This window comes from Camelina sativa, chromosome 10 (assembly GCF_000633955.1).
Source record: "Camelina sativa cultivar DH55 chromosome 10, Cs, whole genome shotgun sequence".
NCBI classification, from domain to species: Eukaryota; Viridiplantae; Streptophyta; class Magnoliopsida; order Brassicales; family Brassicaceae; genus Camelina; species Camelina sativa.
This window is the reverse complement of record NC_025694.1, coordinates 5,795,059-5,803,728: the sequence shown is the minus strand read 5'-3', so window position 1 is coordinate 5,803,728 and position 8,670 is coordinate 5,795,059. Positions and strand designations below refer to the sequence as shown.

Here is an 8,670-nt window from a genome sequence, read left to right as displayed (position 1 = left end):
TTATATGTTGCAGTCGATTTGGTAAATTTGTGGAGATTCAGTTCGATCAAAGGGGAAGAATATCAGGAGCTGCTATCAGGACTTATTTGTTAGAGAGATCGCGGGTTTGTCAAGTCTCAGATCCTGAGAGGAACTATCACTGTTTTTACATGCTTTGTGCTGCACCACCTGAGGTACGTATGGGTTCTCTCTCCTTATAAAGTTCTTCCAAGCATTTCTTCTCATTTTGGGAACGTCAGAATTTGATCTGGTATTTGAAATAGCTATGGATCAGAATTTTCTCTGTACTCCCAACTATTTTAATTTCTTTAGTAAAAACTCAATTGCTTGGATTTGCTGGTTCACGTTGATCAAAATTCTGTTAGAAGCATCATTAGAATTGTGCAGTCTTCATGAAGGAGATGTCGTCGAAATTCTTGCCTGATGTTTTCTCATTGTCTTTTTATTATTTAATCAGGACATTAAAAAATGGAAATTGGCGGATCCAAGAAAATTTCATTACCTGAATCAATCTCAATGCATTGAGTTGGAGAGAATGGATGATGCGAAGGAGTATCGTGAAACTAGAAAGGCAATGGATGTTGTTGGAATAAATTCAGAGGAGCAGGTAGTATTTTTTTGTCATCCCCTTGGTAAAATTATGCTATCGACATATGTATGAGTATCTTTTGATATAATTTTATGTCAGGAAGCAATCTTTCGAGTTGTGGCTGCTATTCTTCATCTAGGTAATGTTGAATTTGGGAAAGGAAAAGAAGCAGACTCGTCAGCCCCAAAAGATGAGACATCCAACTACCATCTGAAGACTGCAGCTGAGCTCTTCATGTGAGTAACTAATTGATTATCTATGACTGTAATATGTGAAACCCTTCCTGAAACTGGTTCATTGAATATTGAATAAAGAAGTCATTTCTGACTCCTTGGATTTCGTCAGGTGTGATGAGCAGGCACTAGAAGATTCTCTTTGTAAACGTGTAATTGTGACACGTGATGAAACCATTACGAAATGTCTGGATCCAGAATCTGCAGCACTCAGCAGAGATGCATTGGCAAAAACTGTGTACTCAAGATTGTTTGATTGGTATGTCTTGTTTTAACACATTCAGAATTTGGGTTGCTGGATGCTTCTCTTTGCATATTTGCAAACTTAGTTTAATTAAACTTTCTTAACTTGCTCTATTTGTCTTTCAGGATTGTGAACAAGATCAATAACTCAATTGGACAAGATCCTAATTCAAAATATTTGATTGGAGTGCTGGATATATATGGGTTTGAGAGTTTCAAGACAAACAGGTGCTTAAGCGGTATGCCTTTTGTTTGATAAGGGAATGGAACCAGTTTAGAGAAATACTTTGGAACTTAGCGTGATAGAAAAATAAGTCTCAGCACTTTCACATGATAGTCCTGTTGTTTTGTTTGTTGGTTTTCTATGGATTTCTTATTTTAGTAAGCTATGCAAAGGGTAGTTTTTTAATTCTCTCCTTTCTTACATATATATTATGAAACGGAAGGGAAGTGAATACTGTATATCAAATAGATTTTGCATGCACTTTGCAGTTTTGAGCAATTTTGCATCAATTTGACCAATGAGAAACTTCAGCAACATTTTAATCAGGTTTGTCTGAGGTTTGTTCATATTCAGATTGCTGCTATTTTTCAGCCCGCATTTTCTCTAATAGTGATCCACGTTTTCTTTTTCCTGGCAGCACGTCTTCAAAATGGAACAAGATGAATATAATAAAGAAGAAATTGATTGGAGTTACATTGAGTTTGTAGATAATCAAGATATTTTGGACCTTATTGAAAAGGTTGCTAGTTTCACCATGTTATATCTGCTACATCTTACTTAGTATTATTTATAATACACTCTTCATCATTATTTTGTCATGCTCAGAAACCTGGTGGTATCATTGCTCTCCTGGATGAAGCTTGGTATGGCTAAGAACTTGAATTGATATTTTTCTACACGTGTTTTCTCTTTCTCCTTTCATATCTAAATTTCGTACCTGTATCTTACAGCATGTTCCCAAGATCAACGCATGAAACATTTGCTGAAAAGATGTATCAAACGTTCAAAGATCACAAGCACTTCAGTAAGCCAAAATTAGCTCGTACTGACTTCACAATTTGCCACTATGCTGGTGATGTGAGTATACACTTGCTTTGATGTTTAAATATATACAACGCGTTAATGCCCAAAAAACTAGTTTTTCATGCCCTAATAAGTACTACATCATATTTTCAGGTCACTTATCAGACGGAACAGTTCCTGGAAAAGAACAAAGATTATGTTGTTGCCGAGCACCAGGCTCTGCTAAATGCTTCGAGGTGCGCATTCGTTGCATGTCTCTTTCCTCTTCTTGCGGAAGATGCTAACAAAAAATCGAAGTTCTCTTCGATTGGTTCACGATTTAAGGTGCAGTAAATGAGGTACTTTAAGCGAATTATTGTCTATTTGATCTCATGACTACGAAAGCTTATTTCTTACTTAATGCAGCAACAATTGGTGACATTGCTTGAAACCCTGAGTACTACTGAGCCTCACTATATTCGTTGCGTGAAGCCCAATAATGTTCTGAAGCCTTTGATCTTTGAGAACCAAAATGTTTTGCAACAGCTACGATGTGGGGTGAGATTTCCGTGCTTTGTTTTCTCTGATAAACGTGCAATTTTTAAATTCTGAATATGCATATCTTTCAGGGTGTGATGGAGGCAATCAGGATTAGCTGTGCTGGATTTCCTACAAGAAAAAGATTTGAAGAGTTCCTTGACAGATTTAGCATCCTTGCACCTGAAATTTTGGATAAGAGGTTCCTCTCTCTTCAATATAAAGTTTGGAAACTAAGTAGCTATTCAAAACGTTCTAACTTTTGGTTGGCCTGCGTTCTAGTTCTGATGATGTAGCTGCCTGCAAGAAACTTCTTGAAAAAGTTGCACTCCAAGGATACCAGGTACGTTTTTGAAGCACCATATTCTAAATACTTTGCTATGTGGCTGAGCTTTAAAATTCTGATGAAGAGCGTCTGACTGATTCTTCTTTTGTGATGCTCTTTCAGATTGGTAAGACGAAGGTTTTCCTCAGGGCTGGACAGATGGCTGACTTAGATGCTCGGAGGAATGAGGTCTTAGGCACAGCAGCCAGCAGCATCCAGAGAAAATTCCGCGCATACTTGTCCCGCAAAACTTTTACAATGCTTCGCAAGGCTGCAGTCAATATGCAGGCTGTGTGCAGAGGTACTTTTAAAGTTTGAAGAATAATATCCGATTTACTAAATGTTTCTATTTATTCATTCTCTGCTTTTTTTTCTGTGATTTATAAGGTCAACTTTCTCGACGGATCTTTGAGGGATTGCGGAGAGAGGATGCTGTTTTAAAGATTCAGAGAGACATACGGATGCACCTTGCTAGGAAGTCTTACAAAGAATTATATATTTCTGCTGTTTCCATTCAATCAGGAATTCGCGGTATGGCTTCCCGTGAACAGCTACGGTTCCAAAGGCAGAACAAGGCGGCAATTATGATTCAGGTCTTGTACACGTTTCTGGTGGAAGATTGTGAATGGCTACATTTTTCTTTCCTTGCTTTTTTGGTTCATCTACTAGATGTTATGGGCTTTCCTTCTTCTTCCCAACTTCTTTTGAAGTTCATGACTGTGAGTTTGTTCTATTTGTGTATAACAGAGCCATTGCCGCAAATTCTTGGCCAAGTTGCGCTACCAGAGGCTAAAGAAAGCAACAATTACAACACAAAGTGCATGGAGAGCAAGGTTAGCCCGTCAAGAACTGCGTAAGCTTAAGACGGTGAGCTTCTATTGTGTATCCTCCTTTTTTTTGTATCAGCTCATTATGCATAGGCAATAGCAATTGCAACACTTCAGATATTGTTTGTTTTAAGTTGAGCTTATATAATGGATATATATATGAGCTTACATATTATAATTGAGCTAGCTCTTTTGACGCAACTGCTGGAAGTTATCTTTGTCGTTTGAGGGTCTGCGAATTTTAGGCAGGAGATGTTAGCTTTTCCCAAAATATGAAAAATTGCAATAATGATACCTTCATTTTTCGTGCAGGCTGCAAAGGAAACGGGTGCCCTTCAAGCGGCCAAGAATAAGCTTGAGAAGCAAGTAGAAGAACTCACATGGAGACTGCAGCTAGAGAAACGCATGAGGGTAAGTAATAAAGCACTCTTCATCTCTTTTGGCGTACCTTTTATCATCGTAGTATTTTCATTCCAAAAGCCCTTCTCTGAAATAACTGGATTCAGATACTTAACAATAACATATCCTTCGTCTAATCTGTGGCTCTAACGATTCAGACGGACATGGAAGAAAGTAAAACACAAGAAAATGCAAAACTACGATCAGCTTTTGATGATTTGCAACTTCAATTCAAGGAAACCAAAGTCAAGCTCTTACAGGAACTGGAAGCTGCTAAAAATACGGCAGAAATTGTTCCTGTGTTGCAGGAGGTTCCTGTAGTTGACATAGAGCTAGTGGAGAAGCTAACTAGTGAAAATGAAAAGCTCAAGGTAGGAATTGAGCTTTGTTTGAGTTCTTTGCGTCTATTAAGGATGTCAAAGCTGTTAAATATCTCAAAGAAGGCTTCACATTTCCTTTATTTCTCATTTGGTTTCAGTCGCTGGTAAGTTCACTAGACCTGAAGATTGATGAAACAGAGAAAAAGTTCGAGGAGACAAGCAAACTAAGCGAGGAGAGGCTAAAGCAGGCTCTAGAGGCTGAAACTATTATTGTTAATTTGAAAACTACTGTGCACGAGTACCCACTATACATCTCTTGGTCTCTTAATGAATTCACCAAAGAACCCTTTGGCACCCCTTTGGCACTCAACACTAAACATATTTTTACACATGTTCATTTGCAGACTTCAAGAAAAAATGTTGGATGTGGAATCTGAGAACAAAATATTGAGGCAGAAATCCCTCATCCAGACATCTGCACATCTCCCTCCGACTCCGGTTAAGGTATATCTGAGCAGAAACATACTTGGGTGGCTTCACAATCATTGATAATTAAAAGTATTACTCTCCTCTTTGTTGCAGGCCTCACAAAATGGTCATTTTACTAGCAAAGAAAGTCTGTTCAATGTAAGTCGTGTCTTGCCTTTGATCTCGTTTGCCCAAAATTATGTTGAATCTGTTTGTATGTCCTTAAAAAACATCTCTGCAGGGATCTGAGATTGAAACACTGGCAAGAACCCAAGAATCTGATGCAAAAAGTCGGAAATATCATTTGGATCGTCAACGTGTATGTTTGTAGTTGACTTACTCCATTCTGTCTTCTTTTCTGATCTGTCAGATGTGCCTTTTTTTACTGAAGAGCGATACTTTTCTTGCTATAGGAGAATGTTGGTGCTCTTATCAACTGCGTAGTAAATAATATTGGATTCAACCAGGGGAAGCCTGTAGCGGCATTTACGATATACAAATGTCTTCTTCATTGGAAATCCTTTGAAGCTGAAAGGACTAGTGTGTTTGATCGTCTTGTTCAAATGATTGGTTCTGCTATTGAGGTACTGAATTACATGTCAAGTCTTTCTAATTAAGACATACCAAGGATGGGATATTTTGCTCTTCTTTTATCATCAACTTATCTGAAACAGGGAGCTCTGGTGTTTCTTACCTCTGAAACGTAGATTATATATAATAATCAAAATTGAGATTTTACGATCATTACTTTCAGGATGAAGATGACAACGATCATTTGGCTTATTGGTTGTCCAATACTTCAACCTTGTTGTTCATGATCCAACAAAGTCTGAAACCAGGTGCGACTGGCGCCAGTCCACAGCAAAAACCACCTGTTTCAACCTCCTTGTTTGGAAGAATGGCCATGGTATATATGCCTTTGTTTTTCTATGTTAATGAAGTTTTGTTCTAAAATTAATAAACTTTTCTGAAACTTTATCTTCTAAAATACCAGGGTTTCCGTTCAGCGCCTTCCTCTGCCGAGACTTCTGCAGCAGCAGCAGCTGCAGCGGCTGCAGTGATTCGCCCTGTTGTGGCCAAGGATCCAGCTTTGCTTTTCAAACAGCAGCTTACAGCTTACGTAGAAAAGATATTTGGAATGATTCGTGATAACCTGAAAAATGAGTTGCAAACTTTGCTTTCCCTTTGCATCCAGGTTGGCTAAATTGCTCTCTATACCTCTATTACTATTAGTCTTCTGTATATGTGGTTGTCTGATATGAATGGACCTCTTTAGGCACCGCGGACATCAACGGGACGTTCGTTACGATCTGCAAAGTCAATGGGCAAGGATTCTCCTTTAGACCACTGGAAGGGGATTAATGAAGGCTTGAACGCAATTCTAAGCACATTGAAGGAGAATTTTGTATGGAAATCAATAAAACTCGTCTTCTCCAGTCACGTTTTCTTTCTCTTTAATGTCTGGAAATTCTTATAGTTTTTTTCCACTTTCAGGTTCCTCCTGTTCTTATCCAAAATATATTTACTCAGACATTCTCATTCATCAATGTCCAATTATTTAACAGGTAATAGATTGGTTTATTGTCTATCATTAACTAGGCATGTCTATATAAGGCATTATTATAACGGGGTTCATTCTTCTCTTGTAGCCTTCTTTTGCGACGAGAATGTTGTACATTTAGCAACGGAGAATTTGTAAAATCTGGTCTAGCATTGCTAGAGGAATGGTGCGCCGAAACAAAAGAAGATGTATTCCCTAGTGAATCTCCTTTCTACTTTTGTGAATTTGTTGATTGATTTATGTGTAGCACAATTTGGCTCATTATACCTGTCCTCATTAATTGCAGTATGCTGGCTCATCTTGGGATGAACTTAAACATATCAGGCAAGCTGTTGGATTCTTGGTATGTTCTTTTACACTTATCTGATTATAAGAAAAATCATCTATTATATTTTCCACGTTTCCAACATTTTGGTGGTAATAGGTTTGTGCACCTCTCATGATTGTCCTTTGAATTGGCATTTAACAACAGGTCATCCATCAGAAGTACAGAATCTCATACGATGACATTGCACATGATCTATGCCCTGTGAGTCCTTCCATCGGCTTGACCCTTTTTACTCGATAATAGACGGATACTATGCGCATGCATAGAATATAATTGTAAATTTGAACGTTGTGTTCAATTTTGCAGATCCTTAGTGTCCAGCAACTTTACAGAATATGTACACTGTACTGGGATGACAGCTACAACACAAGAAGTGTATCCCAAGATGTACGTATCTCTGCAGAAATAGCTCTCTCTCTCTCTCTCTCTCTCTCTCTCTCTCTCTCTCTCTCTCTCTCTCTCTCTCTCTCTCTCTCTCTCTCTCTCTCTCTCTCTCTCTCTCTCTCTCTCTCTCTCTCTCTCTCTCTCTCTCTCTCNGATCTGTTCTTCGTATGCTTTTGCTCTGGTCAGCTCTACTAAATTCATGTTCATGAACAGGTGATATCAAGCATGAAAGTGCTTATGATAGAAGAATCAAACAACGCTGACAGTAACGCCTTCTTGTTAGACGAAGATTCTAGGTACGTAACAAAATAACCCTAAATCCAAACTCTTTATATCTGCTATTTAGACGTTTTGTTAAACTTCTTAGGATCAAAACCAATTTTCCTTTTTTTTTTTTTTTTTGCCTGCTCAGCATTCTTTTCTCGGCTGATGATCTATCGAGTTCAATGCAAGAGAAGGATTTTGCGGAAATGAAACCAGCTGAAGAACTTGGAGAAAACCCAGCTTTCAGTTTCTTACTATAACGGTGAAGATACCAAAAGAAGCTGCAGGTGTACTAGTCCCTTCAAGAACACACCAGTAGAAGCATGATGAAGAAGAAAAACAACATGTGCCGGAGATTCCCATATTCTTTTTTCATTCATCACCGTTATGGCGAGACATAGATTGATTGATTCTCCATATCGTTTCTTTTTTTACTCATCGTCGCTGATCATCCCAGAAGTTCCTTAAGGTCTGTTATATTATTTTGTCTGGGAGGAAGAGAGAAGAGACATGGAACTCTATTGTTTTGTTCTTCTTGTGCAGTTTCTCCTCTTTCTTCGTTTTGGTTCAACTTATAGTTTTATTTTTTGGTGAATTTTATAGATCTGGTACGTGAAGTGTATCAGTTGTTATAGCAAAGATATAATAACTTGTATTTTGGTTTGTACAAAAGGAAACAGCTTAAGTGTGGGTATAAGGATGATTGGCTTTGGTATATGACTATATTCTAATGGCTAAAAAAATGTTACAGGAAAATCAATCAAGAAAATGCATCCTTATCAGGATATGTTCTTACAAAACACAGTTAGCAAAAAAAACATTAAAAACCATCGAAGTGGAGATTGTTAAAAAAAACAACTCTAGTTCTTGTCTTGGCTTAGGCTTAGATGCGCCCTGAAGTGGTTTGTATAGTGAATATATATCAAAGATCATCCCTCATATAAAACGTCAAGAAACATAAAACAGTGTAGATTAAATAAAAACTATAAAAGACATTGTTCTAAATATAAAGTCAGGAATAAATAAAAAAAACACTAAAAACCAACTCTGTCACCAAATCAAATCGCTAATAACATGGTTTTTTTTCTTCTCTTTCCAATCGAAACCTTTAATTAAGTTACATAAAAGCTTTAGTGCCCGTCTAGCCTTGAGTGTCTGCAATTTGACATAGTTGCTGCAGACGACG

At 37.7% G+C, this 8,670-nt stretch overlaps 1 protein-coding gene across 2 annotated transcripts in view; it reads left to right on the top strand.

The window, feature by feature from the left end:
* LOC104717322 (myosin-14-like) overlaps positions 1-8,207 on the top strand; it is a 10,300-nt gene extending 2,093 nt beyond the window's left edge. The window contains exons 1-33 of one of the 2 annotated variants that reach the window (XM_010434870.2): positions 15-173; positions 458-607; positions 689-825; positions 935-1,081; positions 1,192-1,293; positions 1,558-1,615; positions 1,707-1,808; positions 1,895-1,932; positions 2,020-2,146; positions 2,246-2,416; positions 2,498-2,629; positions 2,701-2,810; positions 2,891-2,951; positions 3,057-3,234; positions 3,321-3,526; positions 3,681-3,800; positions 4,073-4,171; positions 4,318-4,530; positions 4,638-4,777; positions 4,884-4,983; positions 5,062-5,106; positions 5,189-5,266; positions 5,361-5,531; positions 5,702-5,854; positions 5,942-6,142; positions 6,224-6,352; positions 6,442-6,512; positions 6,597-6,696; positions 6,795-6,851; positions 6,981-7,037; positions 7,143-7,223; positions 7,434-7,516; positions 7,633-8,207. In XM_010434870.2, the coding sequence (XP_010433172.1) occupies positions 150-173; positions 458-607; positions 689-825; positions 935-1,081; positions 1,192-1,293; positions 1,558-1,615; positions 1,707-1,808; positions 1,895-1,932; positions 2,020-2,146; positions 2,246-2,416; positions 2,498-2,629; positions 2,701-2,810; positions 2,891-2,951; positions 3,057-3,234; positions 3,321-3,526; positions 3,681-3,800; positions 4,073-4,171; positions 4,318-4,530; positions 4,638-4,777; positions 4,884-4,983; positions 5,062-5,106; positions 5,189-5,266; positions 5,361-5,531; positions 5,702-5,854; positions 5,942-6,142; positions 6,224-6,352; positions 6,442-6,512; positions 6,597-6,696; positions 6,795-6,851; positions 6,981-7,037; positions 7,143-7,223; positions 7,434-7,516; positions 7,633-7,744 (3,753 nt within the window). In that variant the 5' untranslated portion in view covers positions 15-149 and the 3' untranslated portion in view covers positions 7,745-8,207. Of the gene's footprint in view, positions 1-14; positions 174-457; positions 608-688; positions 826-934; positions 1,082-1,191; positions 1,294-1,557; positions 1,616-1,706; positions 1,809-1,894; positions 1,933-2,019; positions 2,147-2,245; positions 2,417-2,497; positions 2,630-2,700; positions 2,811-2,890; positions 2,952-3,056; positions 3,235-3,320; positions 3,527-3,680; positions 3,801-4,072; positions 4,172-4,317; positions 4,531-4,637; positions 4,778-4,883; positions 4,984-5,061; positions 5,107-5,188; positions 5,267-5,360; positions 5,532-5,701; positions 5,855-5,941; positions 6,143-6,223; positions 6,353-6,441; positions 6,513-6,596; positions 6,697-6,794; positions 6,852-6,980; positions 7,038-7,142; positions 7,224-7,433; positions 7,517-7,632 lie in introns of those variants that run through there. The other variant, XM_010434871.2, reaches the window with a different exon arrangement.